General features: G+C 34.8%; 2 protein-coding genes across 2 annotated transcripts; both read left to right on the forward strand.

The window, feature by feature from the left end:
- The first annotated feature begins 1,295 nt into the window (after positions 1–1,295).
- On the forward strand, positions 1,296–16,602 carry LOC144449409 (E3 ubiquitin-protein ligase CHFR-like). Its single transcript, XM_078139938.1, has 20 exons — positions 1,296–1,401; positions 1,872–1,971; positions 2,915–2,963; positions 3,665–3,728; positions 4,086–4,172; positions 5,030–5,103; positions 6,018–6,186; positions 6,618–6,909; positions 7,567–7,642; positions 8,378–8,456; positions 9,195–9,259; positions 9,955–10,064; positions 10,686–10,754; positions 11,026–11,537; positions 12,247–12,330; positions 13,444–13,514; positions 14,046–14,133; positions 14,650–14,772; positions 15,491–15,566; positions 16,341–16,602. The coding sequence occupies exons 1-20, from the start codon at positions 1,296–1,298 to the stop codon at positions 16,375–16,377; spliced, it is 2,331 nt and encodes a 776-aa protein (XP_077996064.1). The 3' UTR covers positions 16,378–16,602.
- Positions 16,603–19,213: 2,611 nt separating this feature from the next.
- On the forward strand, positions 19,214–25,011 carry LOC144449460 (2'-5'-oligoadenylate synthase 1-like). Its single transcript, XM_078139994.1, has 7 exons — positions 19,214–19,264; positions 21,177–21,360; positions 22,220–22,464; positions 22,817–22,983; positions 23,385–23,664; positions 23,987–24,359; positions 24,733–25,011. The coding sequence occupies exons 1-7, from the start codon at positions 19,228–19,230 to the stop codon at positions 24,878–24,880; spliced, it is 1,434 nt and encodes a 477-aa protein (XP_077996120.1). The 5' UTR covers positions 19,214–19,227; the 3' UTR covers positions 24,881–25,011.
- Positions 25,012–26,591: the final 1,580 nt, after the last annotated feature.

Genomic DNA, 26,591 nt, shown 5'->3' on the forward strand with positions numbered 1-26,591 from the left:
GTTGTGAAGTAGAACAACCAGAGTATATATTCCATTTTTTTTCAACTTGGCTTGTGCATGGGATAATTACAACTTGTTTTGAACGTGCCTGAAATATGGACACTTCCAAGCCAGGTTAACTAGCCACCACTGATGTAAGAGTATTCTGAAAACAGGTATCTGTGGTGAAATTGGTATTAATACTAGTAGGAAGAGTGGAATAGTAACCCTGAATGTGGTCAGAGTCAGTATTTACAGTTCAATGATATCCAGAAATAGAGTACAAAGATAGAAGGTTTTAGTAATGCGATATTTGACAATTGTTGCCATGCAATAATTTATTTGTGACTTGTATGTATGTAGTAGGGTGTGTTGTAGAGTTGTAATCTAAATGTACAGATAGGATTGTAATAAACTACTTTAGAAAACCTCACATGTGGTACCAATGCTTTGCGTGAGTGACTCATGAATTCTGTCGTCGTCCCCCCCCCCCCCATGTTAGATAACCCTTCTTTAACACCTTGAATAATTAATATGGCTACCACATTATCTTTGCCATCATCTCTTGAACTCTTTTCTTTTAGAGTTGTACATGTTAGCATACCCCATACCAGTTGACTTGGATGGCTGCCATGTATGCTGTTATTGTGTTTACTGGTTTAAAAAAATTGCTGTCAGGCCTTTAAAAAATTGTTTGGTTCCAGTTACCTGATCGCACCTAGCTTTTCACTTCCGACCCTAATTTGTTTTTATGCATAACACAATATGAGAAAGAAATAATAAAATCTCAAAAAATTGTGAAGTATGTGTCACAAGAAATAGTGGATGCGGAAACTTACATCAGCTGAAAAAGACAAAATAAAACTGTTCTTCCAATCTGTAATGGCTGTACATCAGACAGGAAAAAATAAACAACACAGTACAGAGACTATTTGGAAAACAATGGAAAACCTAAAACTAGACACTCACACAGAAGAAAAAAATCTATCTACCCAACCTATTCTAAATTGAACGTAAATCGGAACCGCGCAATTTATTTTATCATGGTGCTTGGGTGGTTGAAAAAAAAAATGTCCAAATCATCCAGCCCGACCACGACCCTCGAAATCAAATGGTTTACACATAGACCCTACACCAACGTTGGTGTAGGGTCTATGGTTTACCTCAGCAAAATCGGTACTGATGACATCACTGGAGAAAATAATGAATGACTCACGACGAACAAACTTGTCCATACAAGTCTTCAACTTTGACCTCTTGTATGTTTTGAGCATTGAATTTTTGAGCAGACTCCGTCACTTGTAAATATCTACAAAATGAGCACGACAGGTGATGCCTGGGCACAGCTGATATCTTCGTTAGACTTCGACTTCCCCCCAGTTCTGATCACCAATGATGAATTCACTATTGGTCGCGCGAAAGGTAATGTAACGTTACTAATGGTACTTTAATACAATTTACAATACAGGAAACAAAATCAAGGCGGGTGTAGTGGGGTTTGGTTTAAATAAACTTTACGGGGGGGGGGGGGGTTAACAACGCATGGATGTGTATAATTGTGTATATTATAAGTACGTCTGATGTGTTTACTGTCGGAAAGCCCATAATCTAAGCTGACACCACCAAGCAAGTGATCAGAGATCAAAGACAATAATAGCAATCTCTATAGTGGTCTGGATGTATTAGTGCCCTCAGACATCCATGTTACATTCTGCCACTGGTACTATTAGTATTACTAGTATAAAGACATTACATACATGTAAACATTGTACATTAGTTAGAGGAATAGAATAGTGATATATTAAACCTTGTAAATATGATAATGTATGTCATAAACATAACATGTCTACAATGAACTATTATTTTCTATTATATATTTATTTTGAATCCAGCCTGTGACTTATCCATTGATGATAACAAAATGGTGTCGGGCAAACATTGCAAAGTGATACGGGATAGGGATTCCAAGAAAGTGTGGCTGGAAGATTCAAGGTATTAAGTTTAATATTAAAGTTAGGCCAAATAAAAAAAAATAGTCTGTGTCCTAGTTTAAGCAGTGGAGGGTCTATGGTTTAAGCCGCCGACCCTAAAAACTTTTTACGTGCAAAAAGGTAAAATTATGACAATTACTTCTATTTCCCAGTAAATTTTCTTGCCAAAGTACCTTTGGTCATTTTTTTTAAAATCACATTCCAGACAGAAACGATGTCATTTCAGTCTATAACAGTACAGTCTGTATATTGTGTTTGTCTACTTCTGAATCACATAATTATCTTCATTTACTTCTTCTACACCTCATCAACTGTTACAAAAGTATTGTGCAACCAATGAGTATCTTGTCATTGGGTCAATCAAAGTAATTTTTAAAAAATGTAACTTGAAATCCCAACCTACCTAGTCATGTTATCAGAAACAAACGTTTTTTTGGGGTTTTTTTGCTATATGACTCAGGCCATCAAATAACGTTTTGAGAACATATATTGTAGAGGTCATGAGTTACTGAGTATATAACATAATATGTGTATAGAATACACAGTCTAGCCTACATGTATAACATAATTAGCTCAATGGAACATATTGTTAATTTTTTCAAGCCCAAGCACCATGTAAGACTCACCTTTAGTAAGCAGAATTGCCGGAGGGTCTGGTAGACTACTGTACATTACAAACTATACTGATTATGTTAATAAATGTACATCTTAGGAACACAAGGCCCAGGAATACTTAATGTGTACATTTCATGAATTTTTACATTTTTAAATATTATTCAGAACCATACAATTCTAGCCAAGTTACAGACAGAATCTTAGTGTAAAGTTACCACTTATATCATGGTGCACATAGAATGATGACCATGTTCTATGCCCTGAACCACAGTAATGATTAAACTCTGTATATGACCTTTGTTTATCTTTTCTGTCACTTCAATTTACAGCACAAATGGAACAATTATTAACATGAAGACTAAAGTTTCCAAGGGCCAGGTAATAATAGTATAGTCTCGCTGCCAAACTTTTGACTATCATCCCTTTAGCTTTGTAAGGCACACGAAGTGCGCCCTGAGTGGTGCAGCTGCAAGAAGTGAGGTACCCTCTCTTCTCGCAGCTAAGCCACTCGGCATACATACAAAGATTAGGGACGATAGTCATGAGTCTGGCAGAGAGACTAATAATAGTATTCATTTCCACCATTATCATAAGCTGGCAAAGAGTAATTATAAATATTGTTTCATCAAGATTTCCCCAAATTTACCTACAAATATTGAAATCCTTAATACATCTGTTCACTAAAGTTATTTTCTCTTAATATTTACCTTTGAAATATGTTTCTGTCTGCTCTGCAGAACTCCAGTTTACATATTTTACAAGTTTCATGTTCAACCCAGCATTGCGGTTGCTGTCTACAGATAGATTCCCGTTTAAAATTAAACATAATATGTGCTGCAGTCATTTGTAAATTACCCTCTATATATGTAAATTATCCTCTGTATATGTGAATTACATCTATATATGCAAATTAGCCTTTCTATATGTAAATTATCCTTTTTATACAAAGTATCATCTATATATGTAAATTACCCTCTATATATATGCAAGTATACTTAAAACAAGCAAATGTGTATACACATGGTTTTACTAACTTGATAATTATCATCCAGCAACATTTTGATTTTTTTTCATTTCAGAGAGTAGAAATACATCATGGTGATGAACTACACATTGTATTCCGCAAGGATCAGGAAGAATCAAGTAAGGAGAACCTATATTCCAATTCAGAATGAGTAAATTAGTATGCAGTTAGAATGAACTTTTGCCCAAAATGTGCACATGACATGAAAATATCTTTATTTGTGTATGTTATGCCTACGAGAAAAACAATGTATATGCATGACATTATACAAAGATGTTACAACAATATGACAAACTGAACTCTAAATATGCAATGATAGACTGAGTAGAAATATTCCTATAGACCCAGGAGTTCACATCAGGGTCTGTACATACCTGAGCATTTAAAAGATTATTCTTAAAATAGTGTGTAATTAAATCATTGAAGCTTGAACCCTTCTGTGTTATTCAACCACTTCGTTATTCTTCTTCTTCCAGATGTAGCTTTTTTATTTCAAGACATGGCCATCCTTGAGAATGAAATGTCAGAGGAGACATTGGAATACAGTGATATTGAAAAGTCAGGTGTGTTAACGAAATGACAATGATTTGATAGTGATATATACTGTCAGGTTATTTTACCTTTGATGTGTTATATTAAACATCACCATTGTATCGACATTAAAGTGGCCATATGGATGAGAATTTGGTATTTATTTTGGATTTTTATTTAATAAAACAGCTTCACTATGTTTTTCTACTTGAAAAAATAACGTGAAATAACATATACTAAGTCCGTGTTCACATCTCAATAAATGGCAAAACATTAAAGAATGTGTAAAATGTTTGTTATTGTACGTACAATAACAAACTTTTTACACTTTTTGCATCTTTTTGCAATGTATTGAGTTATGAACATGGACTTGGTATATGTTCTTTCGCATTATTTTTTCAAGTAGAAAAACATAGTGAAGCTGTTTTATCACATAAAAATCCAAAATAAATACCAAATTCTCATCCATATGGCCACTTTAAAGATACAGCCTTCCTTTGTATTCATACTTTTCACACCTTAGCACTTAATGAAATTGTAGTAATGTGGTGTGGTGGATGCTGGTACTATGTTAATTCAATATTTATCAGAATTTTGAAACTAACAGGAAGTAATATGAAAATACCTTTTATCAACAAAAAAACTTCAATTATTGTCTCAAAGATAATGTGAAAAAAAATATGTGGGAAATTCTGAATGGTCAGTTATTACCTGATTTTTCTGAAATTCAGCCCCAGGTGACTATTTGGAAATAGGGAAATTCAGTATATCAGATTTCAATAAATGTATAAAATGGGTGTGTACAGCATGTTATATGTGATATTTGAAATAAAAATTGGAAAAGTAAAAAAGAATGGCTGTTTCTTATCTTCGTATGTTTGTATCATAGGGGATGAGACCCAAGAATACGAAGCAGTAGAGTCTGTGGAGGAGTTCACTACACTGAAAAGATCTCTTTCTAAAGTAGGTAACCTTCATACCATGTATGCAAATAGAGAATCATTGACAAAAGTTTTTTAAGAAAGGACACAAGAATTTCATCTTATGAAATCTTTTCTGTTTTAAATTGTTATGATGAATGTTACACCATATCATGACGTCTCATCTCATCTGTTAGATCATAGTGCTATTTTTTAGTGACAATAATAAATATGATCTAACATATGGCATGTCATGATATGGTTTGCCACACCATATCATATATCACACCAAGCCACACCATGTCATGCCATGCTATGCAACACCATGTCATATCACACCAAGCCACACCATACCATGCCATGCTATGCAACACCATGTCATATCACACCAAGCCATGCCATGCCACACCATGTCACATCACATCACACCAATATCATATCACACCACCCATACCACATCAAGCCAAGCGGAAACACACAACAACACACTACACCATGCAATGACACACCATGCCAAAACAATGCCATAGCACGCCATGCCACAATATGTCACACCACACCTCATTATTACTATAGTGTATCATTCATATACCATGCACCACTATACTATATCCAAATTATACACAATCACATAATACCCAACATTCAGTCTTATAACATACATCTGATCATGTCATTCATCTCATTATATTGAATTACCTTTCAATAAATCACAGGTTATTATTTTAAACTAAATACAGCAAGGCATATACATTAGAACCTGTTCCATTTTGTACTGTCACACCCCTTTCTGTTCGTGATGACTTGCTACATCCTCATCTCTTATTTTCACAATTAAACTTGCATTCACATTCAAATCAGGTCACAGTGGTCGGTCGTCATGGTACCATGATATTATACTATCTATGATAATGTTGATTTGATGATAATGATTGTAATCATCATAATCATTGACAGGATCAAGATACTACTGATGAGCCAGCAGCCAAGAAAACTAAGTCTATCACGAAAGTAGAACAAGAAACATCAGAATCACCACAAGGGAAAGATACTTCACCAAAGCAAGCAGCAGATTGTACAGACAGTGCAGAAGGCAAGAAAGTAAAAGATGTTGGTCAAAAAACAGGTATATGCTTGAACCAGATTCATATTATTAACCTCAAATTGAATATATATGTTATAACTAGGTGAATTTCATAGTTTTGTGCCAGCATGGTTTGCAGTATGTGTGTGTCAAAGGTCATTGAAAATGTATGGGCCATGGACAAGACTAGTTCTGCTGAACTATTTCCATGGTCAACATCAGATAACAATTATGTATTTCTTTTGTATTCATTTTGTATATTTGTATCATATGCATGTTCTTTGAAAGTGTTGCTTATTTCTGTTATCTGGTGAAATAAATTTCATTCATTTGTTTGTTCATTCATTCATTCATTCATTCATTCATTCATTCATAGTAGATGACTAACTTCTAAAGCAGACATAGATTTGAAGTAAATTGCCTGGGAGTAAACAGAAGAGTGTTAATTAAAATGACAGTCTTTTCCCACACAGAGTCATCCAAGGAAGATAGTCGTAACAGTTCTACAAAATTAGAGGAAACAGAAAAGGAGACAAAATTGCCAGCAGAAATTCCAAAAACTGATGAAGCAAAAGAGTGTAAAGAGACAACAAAGGTATCAGATACTGGTGTACTTAAGGAAATGAAAAGTGGAAGTACGAAAGGTGATGGTGATGGAAAAGATACCGTGGCAAAGGATGATGGCAAAGATACCATGGCAAAGGATGAAATGGAGGAAGCATTGCTATGTGGAATTTGTCAAGATATCTTGCATGATTGTATCAGGTAATTATCAAAATACATGTATGAAAGTGTTTGATTTATTTAGGAACAACAGAACTGAGGATCAATACTTTGATTTGTTGTACAATGGTAGCAATGATCCAAGGTGTGTCCAAATCACCACATCAGTGTTATGCAATTTAGAAGGCTCAAATGAGATTTGCGGTCAAAGACTGAAAGCTGGGATAAATTATAGAGTATCATAGTACTCAGCTAAGACTCTCTGGGCTTTTATCATTCATTATTTTAATAAGATATATTTTCAAACAAAAAACCACACAACTGTGTTCTTTGTGTGAAATGAACTTGGCAGACTGACTGACTGACTGACTGACTGACTGACTGATCGTAAAACAGTCAAATGAACATGTATACTCCTTGGGAGACTACTAGTAACTGGTAAATATGTTTTTTTTTAAAGTTGAAGACATTTTCCTTTACAACACTAGAAATGAATGATAAATTCCAAACATTTGAAGATAGTGAGACTTAAAAAAAAAAATCTCTCAAGGGACTGGTGCCAGTCATAATTCAGTTTTCCTACAATGTCATTGTACTATTTAACAGAAATGGGTACTTGGTTAAAGTCTGTGCAATGTAACTGTACTCACATTATTTTGAGACCATTTTCAATATTCATAATTTCTCTTTATTTGATAGTTTACAGCCTTGTATGCATTCATTCTGTGCATCATGCTACTCACCGTGGATGGAACGAGCTAATGATTGTCCTTCTGTAAGTTTTTACTTTTAATGTGTTTTTATTAATTCTTGTACACCTATCTCACAACTTGTTGCTGCCATTTCATCAAAAGAGAAGTCATGTGCATTGAATGCCCTCTCCTCATTTCCATTAAAAGTTATCAAAATCCTTGACATTTGGCTACATAGTAACAAGCATTGCAATCTAGTGGGAATAAATATGCATATATTAGCATACATTATACTATTCATCATTACATGTTGAGTTGCTTTACTACTACAAGTACACTCTCAAACATCTGAAATTAGCATATCTTACCACTATGCAAATGATATGCAAATGAGTATTTCACTGTTAGCAAGAAATCCAAAATGGCGGACATGACATTTCAGTTGTATGAATATATGCCCATCACCAGCCATTTCCTTTGTTCTGTGTTACCAGATTTGGGGCTTCAGACTGAATGATTCATCATTATCAACACTGTCAATCAACCCCATTTATGCTACAATTGCTTCCCATTTGAAAGAGCGCCCTCAGTAACATTTGTTGTCTATTGGGAATAATGATTAGTCTCTGTGAATTTATTCTCTAAATAGTGGAAAAGTTTGTGAGATCTGTCTGCAATATTTTTTAGATTGTATCATTGTAAGAAAAATTTCTTGCATTTACATATTTTGTTGCATCCTGTATAAGATTATATTAACAGAGTTAGTTTGGTATTCATCTTCAGTATCTTACCTTACACTGTCTGTCTTTTATCCACAGTGTCGTAATAAAGTGGCACGGATTAGTCGCAATCATATCATTAATAATTTGATAGAAGCTTACTTGAAAGAACATCCGGGTAAGTTGATGATAGAAATACCCTGCCCTCCTCCCCCATGCCCCCCCCCCCATGCCCCCCCCCCTCCTCTAAGGCTAACTGTTTGTAAAAGTACCACAGCAGGAACATTTCACAATCCTGACTTACCACTCACTGATTGTCGGTACTATTATATCAAGTATAAAGTTTCAGTTCGTGAATTTAGAAATCTAATTTTTACTGTTTCTACACTTTTTGTAGCCTGCTTGGTTACTGCACTATTGACATACGTTGTTACCTGGACATACCTCCTAGCCTTATAGCCTGTTTACTGCACTGTTGAGATACATCATTAGTTGGTCGTACCTCCTAGCCCTCGTATTCTCTGCTTGTCTTGATTACATTGTCAAAACTGATAATAAATTATTTGAATTTTTTCACCCAATAGCCTGGCCGATGACATTGGGCAGTTCCAACAGCCATGACAACTCATCAGACTATTATTCATGAGCAAATTATGCAAATGTACGTCATGCATTCCTAAGTGTAGGCAAAGCAATATTATGGACATGTAGTGGACATGTGATAATTTACATGTTATTTACATATGATTATGTAAATTTAACATACCGATTTTGGTAATGACTTTTGGCTCGGGGTGTGGCTATATTAACTTTGAAAGCGTAGTCAAGACAAGTGAAAAGTTCATTAATCTCTGACCTCATATACTAAATGATGGATCCATGTTATACAATATGTGATTATAATTTATTTTTTTAGAAAAGAAAAGAAGTGATGAAGAAATCAAAGAACTTAATTCAAAAAATAAAATTACAGATGACATGGTGAGTCAAATGTGGCATAATTTGAAATAATAAGTGATAATTTATTAGATAATTACCCGTGATTACTTGCACTGGTGTGCATGTATACTAGTGGTATTTGCATTAGAGTGCAATATCGATAATGTTATATGCACACCTGTTTACAAATGATATGCAAAGGGGTGCACAATCGTTCCTCGTACATGAAATCATGCAATCACACAGTGTGATTTTTACAGAAATCTACTCTTTCGGATAAACGTATATATGTAATGATAACAGAACCCCCATGCCATGATAGTTCCAGTGTGGGTACCCAGGGGTATTTGCACTCATGCTTGCATTGTTATCTGCTACACTTTCACTCACTATACTAGTGAAAGTACGGGTGCAGAGAATACTGCAAGCACACATGCAAATACCCCTAGTATGCCACACTTGCACTCATACATCATAGTGTTCTGTCATAGTATATCTATGAACAGTACCAGTTATTAGATTATTAACTTGGGTTTTGATGTTTCATTTAATATCCAATCTTAACTTACGGCGAAAATAAAACAAAACAAAAAATAGACACACAGGTTTCAGTTTGATTGCATCAGATTTGTTATAAATAGATGACGATAGCCACTTGAAAAGTGACAGCATGTTGAATTTACCATATTCTAAATAGTTCAGTTTGTGATGGCTGTGTTTGTATGTATTTTCTACAGATACAGCCGAAAGTAAGGCGTCGATATTCAGATGAGTGGGACAGTGATGAGGAAGAAGAGGAGGAAGAGGATGATGATGATGATGGTGAAGATGGCTGTCGAGTTGACGTGTAAGTAATTGCAACCCCCCCCCCCCCACCCTCACCTCCAAAAAGAAGGAAAAAAGTGTGTGTGTGTGGGGGGGGGGGTTCCAATCTATTGAAAACTTTCATAGCAGATTAGGATTACAAAATCAAATTTGAGTGAGATAAAAAGTTTTGAGACCAGCAGTTGGTCCTTTACAACTCCACTGATATGATAGCTATATCTAATGTGAGAACCATGGACTGAATCATGGGCCTTTAAATACATGGAAGCTATAACAAGCCATGAGAAGTAAATATTAGTTAGAAGGAACAAGGCGATACTGGTTTTGGTATTAGCTACACTTCATTATGCTTATATAGGGGACCTTATATAGGGGACCAAGAAAAGTCATTTCCACTGACCCTGAAACACCCTGCTTGTCTATTGAAAATAGAGTTATATAATTGCCAAATCTTGCTTAGATGTGGAATTGGTGACAATGACTGCTGGGTTCCTATAAAGCATAACATAATGATGCTAAGATAAAATCAACCTTGCTTTGCATGAGAGAGGTGGTAAGTAACCACAAAACAAACCACTAGACTTTCAGTTCAAGACAAAGTAACCACCAGTAATATAATATATTGTGAATTGGAATTTTACAGACCTGCATTTGGGTTTGGAGCCAGAGTGATTAATGCTGTAGGGGGACTGTTTGGATTGGGTATGGTCAGGTAATGTATAATAATCATATAATCCAGTATAGTCACAAAATAACAAAATTTGCTCTGACTAAATGCAAGAATTAGACAGTATCATGTCTAAAGGAAAGAGATGTGAGAACAAAATTGAAAATTTTCCAAGAGACATCTGTAGAGACTCTTAAGTAAGGAGAGGACCAGGGCATATATGCATTTATATTGTCATTAGCCCAGTCTTAGGTAGAAGGTTTATTTGTACAAGAAAGAGTATGTCTCAGCTAACAGTTTGTGTATATCTGTATAGACCACCACAAACAATATGCAGACAGTGTCCAGGCAATGTTGCCAAGGTAACTAGCACCTCGACACCAACCATAACAACATCAACTACTACAGTTAGTTTGGCAGCGACAACAACCACTGCAGCTGCAACAATACCAACAACACAATCCAAAACTACAGCACCAGAGAGAGGCAAAGATGAAACATCAACTGCTGCAGCCAGTACAACAATGCCAGCTGCAACAGCTGACAAGTCGAAAGATGTAGAAATTCAACCGTCTTCATCAGCAGGACCATCTACGTCTACAGCTGGTGATGATGCAAAACCATCTACGTCTGATGGTGGTTCTGGAACTACCCCAGCTGCTGAAAATACTAGAACTACTCCAGATGGTATTGTAGTTAGAATGCCAGTACCACTACAGTATGTATGCGCTCAGAATCAAGTTCATTTGATGTGTCTGTGTTGTAAGCAGGCCATGCCAGATAGGAGAACTGAAGCCACTACCAACCCAGAAATTCCTGCACAACAATGTGAGTGTTTTAATACATAAAGCCCAACATTAGTCTGTTTAATCTCAAAGCCTCCAAATCCTATGTAAAATATAGTTATCATTTCAGGTAATGTTCCATCTTCAACTAAATGTCAAACAGAATGAAATTAAGTTTTTAAGATGATTTCAGTATTTAGGTTGTTTATGTAAAAAAAAATGAATTCTGTTGTTTGAATGTGCTATAAATCTTTGCAGCTTTTCAGTCTAACTAAAAATATTGCTGGTAACTTTGGCCTTTTCATTTGTTCCATTTTTTTTTTGTTCCATATATTGTATTTATTGACATAAGAAAGTATAATTTTAAATTTATGTGTTACTTTCGGTCAAATTCACATAAAATATATGGAAATATCAAAATCTATATCAAGTTGACAGAAGACATTGGTTCTGTGGTGCTCGAAAAAATGAGTTAAAATGTTCCAAATTATTATTTTTTACCCAAGTTTTTCATAAATTATGAAATATGAGATACAATTGTATTATTACCCAACATTTTATTCATTGGCCGGAAAATACTTGTGACTTCACTTGAGGGTTTTGTCATTGCTTGTCTTGCAACTCGTAGTAACAAGACCCCTTAGGTCACTCATTTTTTCCTTGGCTGAATGAAGAAATATATTGGGGAGTAATATCTAATTGTAGAATCTTTCCTAAGGGGGAATTTAATTTATTTTTTCTGTTCCTTGCAGGTGATATTTGTTATAGAGGTTACTGTCACATGTACTGGGGATGTAAACGTGTAGACTGCTATGGTTGTTTGAATCATTTTAGAGGTACGATTTATACTCGAATGTTTGTTTTTTTCACTCTCAACCACTTTGCTGTATTAAAGTCAAAGTGATAAAAAAAGACACCCTCAAAGGCTGAATTGCAATGACTTCATTAACTTTATCAGTAAAAATTTGTGTTTGGAACATCTTATTCAAATCATAGATCTTTATAAACTGTCCTGATAAATCATGAAATGTGCTGATTTGTGTAGTTTACTTCTAGTTCTACACTGTGTTCATTTTAGTTTTAAATTTCTGATTTTTGTCACGTTTTCATTTGTTTGTATAAAAAATATTTCTTGTTTTTTTCAACTTTGTATTTGAATATCTTTTATTGCTTTACATGGATGGAAATTACCATTCCATAAAATGTTTATACAATATATGTATTTCAAAGTACATAGTGTACTCTAATTCACTACTTTTAACAACATCAGTCTTATAACCTGTGCAATGGCAATCCATCACCAATCAATCCATACTTGTGCAAGCTCAGGCGAGGGCCTGTTGTCATTGTTTACATGGCTACCATAACTGTTTATTCATTCATTCATTCATTCATTCATTCATTCATTCATTCATTCATTCATGATCCATCCATTCACTCACTCATTCATTCATTCATGATCCATCTGTTCGTTCATGATCCATCCATTCACTCATTCATTCATTCATTCATTCATTCATTCATGATCCATTCATTCATTCATTGATCCATCCATCCAGCCATTCGTTCATTCATTTCTTCGTTGTTTCATCCATCCATTCAATCAATCAATCATTCATCCATCCATCCATTCATTCATTCATTTATTCATTCATTCATCCATCCATCCATCCATCCATCCATTCATCCATTCAGATTAATTATACATTCAGCCAATAGAGGGCAGTCTTCGTGGAGCAACATGCATGGTATATTCAACATTTTGTTCAACAATATAATCTGTACAAGCCAATTGTAAACACTTGAGAAATCAAATTAGCTTAGTGTGAAGAAATTATTGAACAATATTAATATTATCATATAATTGTTGATCTTCAGAGGATATATGACGTGACTAAATTAGCATATAGATGTCAAACTCAAGTTGTAATTTTGTTTGATTTTTCTAGATATGAACTTTGGAAAAAAAAGTTTAGTAAACATAATAAATGATAATCATTTTGAATCAGAAATATTTCGGGTAAGTACTTTATTTGATTTGTTGCAATCTCATTCATCTGAATTACTCTTATAAATGACTGTATATTTGTTAATGGCATATAAATTGTACACACCGATTAGTACAGAAAACCATCTTTCAGCCACCAACAATCTAATGAAAAAATTATACAATTTTGGTCTTCAGTACATCAATGGGTTCTGTAGTGAAAGTACAATACATTGTATTCCGATGATGTGTAAGCTAAAAATATGTACATTCATACTTCAGACATGTTTTGAGATGGTCTTGTAACAAGACCTGGGATCTGTGCTAGGAAGGTTGCTGAACAAAAGTTGAGGATGACAGTACCACTGGGCAAGTCCTGACAGCACCTTTGGTGCTATGTGACCTGTGGTCAGCCACTTTGAAAGTTAACAGAATTGCCTGTAGGTCTAGCAGCTACTCTAGTTTTAGATAACTATACAAATACATGTTTATTTCCTTTTATTTCGTCTTAAATATACATTATTTTAATTGCTTTTTTTTTTCCTTTTTTTGTAATTCCACTAGAACTACATGGAAGACCAAAAATTGACAGTGACAGATGTTTTAACAGAATGTCTTGCCAGACTAGATAGGGGAGAATACGTTAGCACAGGTAGATTATGGTTTAATGATAACTATTATCAGAATGTGTTGGGAATATATCATTATTGTCATTGTATGGCATCCAATGTATCACAACCACAACAACAACCATTAGTCATCATCATGAATATCACCATGACTACCACTAATACAGCAGAAATGCATTCAGATTCCATGATTTGATAAGAGCCAATTTCAAATGAACCAGCCCCAGGTATATGATATAGATCTGGTTGCACCCATCCACTGTAAAGTATTACTTACACTAGTTTGATAGATGTTGGATAATTATCTTAGTTTTTGTTGATGTGTCTTTGTGAATGTGATTCTTTTCAAACATGTTTGATCATTGAAACTAAACACAATTATAATTTCTGCTGTAATTACTGTAATAATTTATCAAACGTGGCCATTTATTTTCAAAAAATCAATCGATAAATTCTTGACAAAATTAGAGCATACAGTACATAGCATGACATTAATCTTTACAGTTTCGTGACAGTTTATTGCACCTTGTTTTTTTCAGATGCTCACAACTTCAGAGGCAGGAAGGGTTCAGATGTGAGAATATGTTATCCATGTGGTCTACGGAACTTGAAAGAACTAGCTTATCAATTCAGAAGAGATATCCCAAGAACTGAACTTCCAGGTAAGTGTAACCACAGTATATGTGTAACACAAACATACAGCCATAGTAATCGTATCTATTAAGAATTTCTGTACCATAAAGTAGACTTGACATTTTTGTCTTAGTGTCTACGTCGTGCCGAGTTTGAACTTGAACAATGATCCATACACAAGTTCCCATCATAGATTGAGAATTCAACATGTTTTTGAACAAATCACTTGTCCTTCTTCAGTGTGTAACTGAATCTGACAGAATGATCCAAATTTGCTGAAGGTCAGTGTTTAGTGCTTCCATGATGAACATACACACAATACTGATCTCTTCAAAATAGTACCATGTCACATGATGTGTGTTTACTACGCTGACCTCTGTCAAAACAAATTTCAACTACTGGTATTTGGGAATGTTACATGTATTAACAGCAAGTGTGTTAAAGGTCATTACACAGAACAGAAATAATGATTAAAGAAAGGTATCATAAATTAGAGCTATGGTATATGGTTTATGAAATGAATTCAGAGGTCTGTAATATGAAAAACAGTAAAAAGTATTTGAAATCTACATATTTTTTGCATTTTTATTTTGGTAAATAAAAACTAAAATTTCCAGTTGCCTTCACACAAAATGAAGTGCTAAAACAAGCAGTTTCCTATCAGTATATATTGTACTTTGTGTCACTCTAATTTAACAAAATTCATTTATATATCTTATAGTAATATTCATTGATATATATTTTCAGGTACCGTTACTTCAAGACCTGATTGTTACTGGGGTAAGAACTGCAGGACACAGAGGAATAGGCCACACCATGCTGCGTAAGTTGACTGAAAATAGTTGAGTTTTGAACTCAGTCAAATGGTTCCAAGAAACTAGTACAGAAATCATGCTATACTAAAACTAGGATGAACACAGACTAAAAGTACATGTTGATGTAAGCTATCAATAGACATTAATGTTATTACACTCATAGTAGGGTGGTGTCTCTAATAGTAAGCTTTCCTCAAATGGCTGACGCCATTCAGCCTCATTCAGTGTTTATACTATGTCAATTACAGGGTAATTATATCCACATAACCATAACACACTGTCGGCTATCACCCACTTGTGTAAATTTACCATACCTGCAAGTAAATTACAACTAGAAAGTGTTTTCATGAATCTAAGCCCTATTAATTAAATCTCAGAAGTCAAATAAATTTCAAGTCTGGTGTGTTTGTTTTGATGGATATGTACAGTAGGAATGTAGAATTGCATTCAGTAACTGCAACAATGGGATCTCATTTGTAATTCAAGATTGTCATTTTCTATGACAACACATCAATACCTCCCCCCCCCCCACCCCCACCCCCCACCCCCCAACCATTAGTATTTACATTGAAATCTTTTGAAAGCAACATCATTTCAGACCACTTTTGTGTATGGGATTACTTGACTAATCGCTTCCTTGATGCATATCAGATGAAATGTAAGAAACCTTTATATAAGAAAACAGCAACTTGAATGAAAAATAGCTGGACTTTTAATAACTTCAACAGTTATGGCCATGATTAACATGTCATATAATTTCTTTGTTTTTTTTTGGTTTTCAGACGCTTCAATCATGTTTGTGACCAGATTAGGACATAAAGATATAATCATCTTATCTTCAGACAGTGACTGAACTGTGGTCCACAATCTCAAGTTTATTATCCACCCAGAATTATGAATTAAATTTTATTCATATAACATTTTGTGAAAATTGTGATCAGCAAAGAAGGTGTTATATACTTTACATTGTATATTATATTTTCTGTTATTGGTAACCATCATTTTATAAACAAAACTAAATATTGGATGATCGAAGAAGACATTCTAAGGCATTTTATGTAGTATTTGCTAACTATGTATGTATGTATGTATGTATGTATGTATGTATGTATGTATGTATGTATGTATGTATGTATGTATGTATGTATGTATGTATGTATGTATGTATGTATGTATGTATGTATGTATATAATGTATGTATGTATGTATGTATGTATGTATGTATGTATGTATGTATGTATGTATGTATATAATGTATGTATGTATGTATGTTGTATGTATGTATGTATGTATGTATGTATGTATGTATGTATGTATGTATATAATGTATGTATGTATGTATGTATGTATGTATGTATGTATGTATGTATGTATGTATGTATGTATGTATGTATGTATGTATGTATGTATGTGTGTGTGAGTATGTGTGTGTATGTATGTCTGTATGTATGTATGTATGTATGTATGTATGTATGTATGTGTGTGTGTGTGTGTGTATGTATGTATGTATGTATGTATGTATGTATGCATGCATGCATGTATGTATGTATGTATGTGTTTGTGTGTGTGTGCATGCATGCATGCTTGTATGTATGTATGTATGTATGTATGTATGTATGTATGTATGTATGTATGTATGTATACGTGTGTGTGTGTATGTATATGTGTATGTACGTACATACATGTGTGTGTATGTATGTATGTATGTATGTATGTACGTACGTACATACGTACGTACGTGTACGTGTGTGTGTGTGTATCTATGTATGTATTGACATCACATATTTTAGTTGATTAGATGGAAATTTATTTGATGGAGGATTTGTTTTGCAGATTTGTGTTGATTTGATTTAATTTGATTTGATTTGATATTTGTGACCTGGAACACACTCTTAGAGTTGCAGTTCATGTTTCAAGATCCATACTTTTGAAATGTCAGTTGATGTCAAATTCTTCTTCCTTATAAAGACACCTATGCTGCACATTCTGCACAGTACTACTTAGAGCAGTAAATTGTCCTTATATCATTTACAATGCAAGTATAGCTGAATTTGCTAATTAAAAATAAATACAATATTGACTATTTTGTTTTGAAATGATGTTTTGTGTTTTTGCTAAGGTTTTAAAACTCTCAGTAACAGAAAAGGGTAGATCCAGTAAAATGTGTATAGATTTCCATACCTTGTTATACAATAAGTTTGTAGGGGAACCCTGGTAAAATACTAATACCCGGAGTAGATTTCTCCTAGTTAACACTCTTAATTAAAAAATACTAGTACTCTGACATTACTAGTGTATAAATTGAGGATCATACCAAATATTATGAAGCACTGATGATAGTTGAATTACTCTTTTAATCCCGTTATTGGTAGAATGTGCTTGGGGAACAAATTTTCCTGAAAATCAAAGGTCTTAATATCCCTCCAAACTTTGACATGTGTAAGCTTTGTTTGTTGTCATTTACACAGTATTCGATGGCCATATTGGATTCTAAGATGTCTTCATTTTGACAGAGAGAGAGAGAGAGAGAGAGAGAGAGGGAGGGAGGGAGGGAGGGAGGGAGGGAGGGAGGGAGAGAGAGAGAGAGAGAGAGAGAGAGAGAGAGCACTAAGACAGTACAATGTAATTATTTTGGAACAGTAAATTTGAAACGAATGAGACGTTTTGATCCATTTAATACTACGGACCTTGGTCACGCAATGATTTAATTAGTCATTGTCAATGTTTCTCTCAGAACTATATTTTACTGTCCTATTGATTCTTAGTACCAGGAACAATATATTGTCCATATTGAGCATTGTTCTCCTTTATATATATATATATGTGTCTGATGATCGCAATATGCGTGAAACTCCGAGTTACACCCAAGAAAGAGTTCCAGTACTACCAAAACTATATATATATATATATATATATATATATATATATATATATATATATATATATATATATATATATATATATATATATATATATATATATATATATATATATATATATATATATATTACTACTGATGAATACGAGAATATGATAGGTTGTTCTGGGCTTACTCTTTTAAATATCATGAATATGTATTACTTCTACGAAGACCTGTTGATTCTAGGAAATCCAACCGTACCTAATGAATAGATAGTCATACTATAGCAGTATCCGAGTCTGCGCAGTCATGTACTCAATTAGGCTAAATGCATATATACAGGCAGCCTGTAAGCCATAATCAACTAGTCGTTACACCAGATCATACAATTTATGGAAATATTTGCACATCGGAGTATAATGTCGACATTTCTGATGTGCGCTGCATGCCGTATTACAGTTAAACTGGCATATTCAGGTTCTCTCAGTGTATGTAAATGACGCGTCGACAGTACGACCTATATAACATAAAACGACTTCTCTTGATGTAGGCCTACAAATTATAATACAACGCCCCACTTACGATTCTTGATCAAATTAACGTAAAACATTAATTATATTGTTCTATGAAAGGCGTAGCCGATAAAAATGTAAATTTAATATACGACAAACTCTCGAACGTGTTTTCCATTTTGATGGTGTGGGGTTTTCCCAACTACAAGATGACTCATTGTTATGTGTGGTTGACGTGACGGTTCTAGTTCTATCTATAGCATTTTCTCTTTCGTTGTGTGATCGACCATTTCCACCATGGCGTCCTCCTGGGCATATAATACTAGTACAACAGGTACGTACTCTACGGTTGCAATTGTCTTTTTTAAATTATTTCTCAGCCGTCAGGTAGAGAAATTATAATAAACGTTACAGTACATTCAGCATACGTTCACCTGGGAAGATTGAATTCTTAAAGCACACAGTACAGACTCTGGCTGAAAAGAAGGCGTCATTTTGTTCATAAAATAAGAACAGGGTTATTTTACATAGTATTTTGGGTTTAACGAAATTATCGAGAACATTTTTTCAAAATCATATATAATTTTGAACAAAGATAGGGGTATGTGACTCGTATGTATTATATCAAAGTTTATATTTTTTGTTGCCTGATACTTGTTTATAGGAGGAGGGAGAATTATATTTACGCCCACATTTCAGCAATGTAGAAATGTTCGATGTTATTGTTAGAATGGCAGTGAAACACTAAGTCTACTTTGATTTCATATACATATCGATAATTATGAATAATCATGTAGAATGATACTTGTCAGTACCTAGAAATCTTGAACACCGTGTGTATATTGAATGATTATCTGGCCCATGTATTTTACAAAGATTACTGTTGAATCTATTTTTATGCTAGTGTCACAGATGACATATTTATATTTTCAGTAAACTTAATATTTTAACAACATCGCATGTCCTAGTTTGACTGAAAGGTCAATAGACTGTCTCAAGGATATCGGATTTAGACCACACAGGATTCCAAGCATACTCGAATACATGAGACGACGGTCTGCATTTCATAAATATCTAGGATTCATAGTGATCATTCATCAATGTTTTAAAATTACTTTTAGGGCATTATAACGCCCGTGAAAACTCTATATGGAGTGCATTAATTATTTGGCCATTGGCCATGCGTTATGTATATTTAGACTTTAAGGAGGTCACAATAAAGCACACTGGGGACGGACAGGCACTTCAGATTTGGCAAGAGGACTTGGCTTCGCGGGAAGTCAATGAACGAGGCACTATGCTGGGTGCTTGCCTTGTTTTCGAGTGTAGATTTACACACAAACTGTGTAGTCTGAGCTAATTCCCTTTAAAGTTCAAGTGTGATCCTGGTACGTACATACAGAAGTTGAGTCAGATATGAGATATGAGAGTGATTCGGGTGTTATTACTTGGTCTATCAGCTGTGTGCGAAGATCAGTAGTAATACTAGCAAAGTATGCATGATATCGCTCCTTTCATTTCATTTCGCTTTAATTTCTGCTTCATTGCTCGCCTCCATTTGTCAACAACCAGTACATGAGTAGGGTCAGTATTTACATTATTGTAAACATCATAGCAATTCTGGGCACAGCCTGTTTACGGCACTTACAGTATATTCAGTGTAATAACCCTCTCCCCCCCCCCCCCACCACCACCACTTGAGTATGGGTTCGTAGAATATACCATCGCCATAACAGGCTATTCCGGGTACAGAAATGAGTCCACTGAACTTTGATGTGATACAGGTCCCCATCCGTACTGTGTGATTAGTGTACGATTTTCTCTAAAGAAAACCCGTCATATACATGTATCCATAGGCAGCTGCAGTGGATAAGAAATTAGCTGATATAAATCTACTATCTTGACAAAAAATCGATTTTAAAGCAAAATCTCAGGTTAACGCGGAATAAGCTTACCGTGTTTGAAAAAATCACAAGCACAGTGGTTTTGAGTGGCAAAAAGTCAAAATTTTGAGTTCGCCCGATAAGCTTATTTCCCTCACACGCAAAGACAGGTTTGAAAAATCAATGTAATTTCAATTCTAGACAATCAATCAATCAATCAATCAATCAATCAAAATTAAAGATAAAGGGAGATTTTGCGGAATCCGCTCAATTTCTCTTTTATTCGAAAACTGTTTTCAACTATCACCGAAATGTAAATTCTACATCTAAAATTAGAGTAATTATGTGAATTTTCGTCTGCAGCTTGTGAATGTACATGTCCAACCTGTAACAAAGTGTTAAAGAGCCGACAAGGAGTGCGAGACCACAGTCATGTCAAACACAATGTGTGCAGATTGTGTGACACAAAGTGTTCTCCACCTATGGATCTGCATTTGCAAAATTGTCACTCGGTCTATTTTGCTGCTCTGCCTCTGGAAAAGAGAAGGTAGGGAATATAACTCACAATATGGTGACACGAGAGATCACAATACACGGAATATGCAGTCTCCATTTGACCGCACCATTTACTAGTAACATTATATGACACCGACAATGCTATATTTTGCCCTCTTGCTCAATGCCTTGAAATGACACTATTCATTGACAAATGACATTTTTGAAGTTAACCTACATAACAGATACATTTTAGGTCCTCTGAAGGGAGACTATTACAATGGGCTCCGTCCGTCCTTGCATGTGTAACTCGCCGTATAAATACGTCATTTCTCAGATATGTAATGTCCGATTTCTTTCAAACCTAGCACAAATGTGGCATGTCATGTGGGTTATATGCATGTCACTTACTCAAAAACGTCAGTAAAAAGAGATCCCAATCAAGTGTCTCTCACATATCATTTGATGTATACTTACTTTTGAGACATTGACTTTTCACCTTGACTTTGACCTTCGGGGTAAACTATCGAAATCCAGCCATTTGCTGTTGTATGTCACCGACACTTTGCAGTATTTGTTTTGCCACTAATTTCTTTTAAGTGATGTCACCATTCAGTCACATATAGAAGCAAAGTATTTGAGGGGACTGTGTCTTCTACAAAGAGTTGTTCTATGATACCACAATGTCTCTAGTAGAGTATATAATCTTTTGAAATTGTAGAGATGACACCGGTTATCTAATGATTTTGACTGTCTACCAATATCATCCAACTAAATTGTAAGCAATTATGTATCCAAAATATTGTTGATGTGTTTTGAGTAACTTGGTTTATTCTGCTGGTTGCACTGAATGAATAGTCTATTCAATGGGTTGTAAATATTCAGTGACAAGAGCATGTTGTCATTCTCAGGCTCAGGAGAAGAAGAAAGTCAAAGAAGAATATAATTAGACCTATAGCTCTATCATGTAAAAATCAAAGAACCCACCCTTGTCCTATCACGGATTGTAGTAAGGTATGCAGAGGAGCTAAAGGGTTGCTGGACCATACACGAGATAAACATAATGGGAGTTCACCTCCTGCACGCCAGAGTCCTCTATTTTATTTTCCACCGGCATTACAAACCAGTATAGCAGCAGAACAATGGGAAGGAACAGGTACAAAGACCTATCACTTATTTTTTTAACAGTTTGTAGTTGATACATTTTGCTGACCATCAGTAAATCAGAATGGAGAGTCTTTTGTGGGTTGGGGCTAAATTTCGAAAGAATTTTAGGACAATTCAAACGTTGTACATTTAAGAGTTGATTATAAATGAATTGGCTTGCATGACGTCCGCAAGTTTGACGGTTCAAACGTTATTTTACAGGACATTCAAAATTAACTCGTCACAAATTTTCCATAACTTTATCGATATTCAACTCTGTATTATACTCGACCCACAACACTACATCACATCAAGTCTGATGGTAATTTAGATAATTAATTCTTTGACTAATTGTGTTCTAGGTTTTACTGCAGACTTTCTTCAAGGAAATCCCAATTCATTGGAAAGTTTTGTTGTCGAAGAACTTCAACCAACGGAAGAAACCAACCGTCAAGCCCAGGACTGTGTTCAACGTTTAGTAACCCTCCTTCAACACAATGTTGATTATAGTGTGAAACGTGTCGTTAAGGTAAATTTTGTAAAGCCTAGTCACATATTTTATTCAAGTAAATCACGAAGTTGAACAACAGAACTGTTACATGACTAGACACGTGTACATGTGAGAGCTAACGACATCACTCTACTGTGAATTCCAAGTGTCCATTGATAAATAAATGTCAATTTGTCAAAGTAATGGCTTTGCCATGTCTGTCTTAGCTTGTTGAATAAACCTGGCCACTGTAATATTAATAATAATATCAATGTATATAATTTGGAAACATATTGTAAGTCTATACAAACGCGATTTATCGCTGTGTGTAAAGTTCCTGGAAGATGACACTGTGTTGGTGCAAACTCAAGACCACTAAGTCTTGTAAAAAGTGGTCGGAGGTGCATGTTCATCGCCTTGCATATTTTGTTTTCTTACAGTCTGGATCCTTTGGAAAGGGCACCCAGGTGAAAGGATTCGCAGATTTGGACTGTGTAGCCGTCCTCAATAATATCAAGGATTTCAGAGAATTGAAAGATAAACGAAAAGACATACTTGACAACTTAGGAAAAAAGATAGAAACCAACTGGCAGGCCACAGTCGAAATCGAGAAAGAGACCACATTTGCTGTACAGTTCGGAATGACGGTTGGAGGGGAGACAATGAAGGTTGACCTTTTGCCGACTTTTGATGTATTGAGACAAAAAAAAACATTGAAAGGTAATGAATCTAACATTCATTTATCAAATTATTTAGTTATTTAGTTATTTATTATACAACATGTCAGAAAAACAAATTCGCAAAAACAGTATCACCAATTCGGAATTTTAGCAAACTTCATACATTTGGTAAATCCATGCAATACTACCCTGAGTAAACTCTGAGATAGAGGCATGACATGTCGGCCACTGTACTTGACCAGAAACATTTTGTAATATGCATTTCAATGGAATAGTCCAAGTTCACGTGATTCCCCCACCAGTCGTCTGCGTAACTTGAACACTAATCCCTCTTGTTTTCCTTTCTAACAACAACAATGCAGAAGTGTATAGAGACATACTGTCGACAACTAGTTCTAATCAACAATTCTATTCTGCCGCACTCTGCCAATACCAAATTGAGTTTATCCAAAAACAGCTAACAAGAGTGAAGAATCTAATTCGACTTGTGAAATACTGGAATAAAAAGGTTGTCAAGAAATTGGCACGTCATGGTGAGAAATATCCGACATCTTACCCAATGGAGCTGATTACAATTCATGTTTGGGAGAAGGCTGGGGAGCCGTCTAGTTTCGACATGGCCATGGCTTTCAAAGCTGTGTTACATCGCCTTACCAACTATCAAACTATCCGAGCTGTTTGGTATGATAATTATGATGCAGAAATGGCATCAAAAGGAATGATTGGGATGAGAAGGTGGGTTCGTCACTATTTAAGTTTGTTTGTACCTTTAATTTTTCGTAATATTTGGTCTTTAGTCTGTATATAGCAAACACTTAATAATAATATGCACAAAATTAACAGCACGTTATACTAATTTTCACTGTTACTTACTAGTATGTCATGGCAAATACTGTTCATTTTCAAAATATACATGTGGAAATATGGACATATTTAGTATGGTGGCCCCTATACTAGACTTGAAAGCGGAATGCTTAACAGTAGTCATAAAACCATTAATCGATGATACACGAGTGAATGAATTCGATAGGAGTTTATTGATAAAATTGATAGCCTTAGCACACCGGTACAATCACTTAATTACAAATCCATTTTCTTTTTCTGACAGCCCTATTCTTCTGGATCCCGCAAACCCAACCAACAATGTGTTTTCGGCAAGCACACCAGATGCTCTGGATCATGTTGCAGACATTGCTAGGGAAACGACGAACAAGCCACTGCTACGAGATGTTAAAGTCTTTTGGCCTTGGATTTAGATGATGGTGAGGACGACCCAGACACATTTACAAAGTGATATGAAGGAACTATGATTGTTGACTGACTGTCGACTAACTACCCATGCATTATAATGACCGAACAAACAAACAAAACCGAACAAATACACACACACACACACACACACACACACACACACACACACACACACACACACACACACATACATACATACATACATACATACATACATACATACATACATACATACATACATACATACACACATACACATACGGTATTTATGCAGAAAGGTGTGTGAGAAAATACCAGTACACAGTCATTCTAGTAATCTAGTCAAATCAATATGTAAACATGATTTTAAAGTGTCTGGAGGATTTTTACATGAAAATATTTCCTTTAAATTTATAATCCAAGCACTTGCCCTTGCAAATGAAATACGTTTCTGAAAAATTCAAATTATTGTGTTTGGCCTGAAATCACTGAGAATTTCAGATATCTTCAAGATGCCAACAAAATTTGTGTGTGTTGTTTTACAATTAGGAAGAATCGTGTTATTGGTACTCCTTTCTGAAAAGCAAAGACTATTTAGAATTATTCATAAACTTGGTTTTAGCCATTTCATTTCAAATTTCTTATCAGCCAATTTTGCCGTATCTATCATGAGCTGTATTATTTGTGTGGTCAAGAAAGTAGATTGACAGATCAGCCGTTGAGGGCGTGGTGTAATCTCCCTTTCCTAGATTAGGGCAGGCTGATAAGCCCTGACTGATGACGTCATTACGGTCTATTAAGAAAGGTGAATCTAACTTATACAGCAAGCTTTACAAGAAATTGAGTTATACCATAGACCACATTGGTGGAGGGTCTATGGTTATACAAAGTCAACATTCAAGGATTTCATATTTGTATAATTTTTATTCAATTTCTGTCAGTGTATCATGCTGTCATTGACAGAACATAGCTCATCTGTACTTTACCATGTGATTTAAAAAGTAATTTTTCAGTGCCACTAAAGAAGTGTGTAATACTCTCTCTATAAGTTATTGAAACGCTTTTAAACGCAACTAAAATCACTGAATGGCTTACAAATATTCTAGTAAAAATATCAAAAATATTAAATATATGATTAAACGTATTCGGTTTTTATGAAATGTGATCATTCTGTCATGTAAAGTGAGGGACATTGTAGAACATGTAAACCTGTATTAGTTATCTTGCATTGTATTGCTTTAAATTTGATATCAAAAGTTGGCTTGGTACATCCAACTAAGTGGTGGACAAATACATGTACATTCTTGTAAAAAGCATGTTAGCTGTCACAGTGCAACATGGAGCATCTAAGGAATTCAAAGCAATTTACTGTGTGTCACAATTGTTTACAGCATAGAATTGTATAAAATCGTATGTATAGAATAAAGTATAAATGATGAACCAAGAACATGATTGCTCAAAGTATAATCAATATCGGTGAAAAAATATTCGGTATTGAGAACAAAAGTTCAATTTGTGACAATATAATCAATACTAGTATGTAAATAACGTTATCATCGGAAAGCCACAAAACACTGTCTAAATCTCATGACAAGCTAAATATAGTAACAGCTGTGTGATGATACAATTCACTGTCCTCTGTTGCCTTTTCTTTAACTGGCAAATTGAGTACATATTAATATTCAGAAGGGTAGATTTTAAACAATCTCTCTCTCTCTCTCTCTCTCTCTCTCTCTC

Source organism: Glandiceps talaboti, chromosome 18, assembly GCF_964340395.1.
Source record: "Glandiceps talaboti chromosome 18, keGlaTala1.1, whole genome shotgun sequence".
Taxonomy (NCBI): Eukaryota; Metazoa; Hemichordata; class Enteropneusta; family Spengelidae; genus Glandiceps; species Glandiceps talaboti.

Coding starts and splice junctions, on each gene's coding strand:
- LOC144449409 (XM_078139938.1), top strand. CDS start 1,296: ATGAGCACGACAGGTGATGCCTGGGCACAGCTGATATCTTCGTTAGAC. Junction 10,755..11,025: donor TTTGGATTGGGTATGGTCAG/GTAATGTATAAT, acceptor ATATCTGTATAG/ACCACCACAAACAATATGCA. Junction 13,515..14,045: donor TTGAATCAGAAATATTTCGG/GTAAGTACTTTA, acceptor TAATTCCACTAG/AACTACATGGAAGACCAAAA.
- LOC144449460 (XM_078139994.1), top strand. CDS start 19,228: ATGGCGTCCTCCTGGGCATATAATACTAGTACAACAG. Junction 22,465..22,816: donor AGAACAATGGGAAGGAACAG/GTACAAAGACCT, acceptor ATTGTGTTCTAG/GTTTTACTGCAGACTTTCTT. Junction 22,984..23,384: donor GTGTGAAACGTGTCGTTAAG/GTAAATTTTGTA, acceptor GTTTTCTTACAG/TCTGGATCCTTTGGAAAGGG.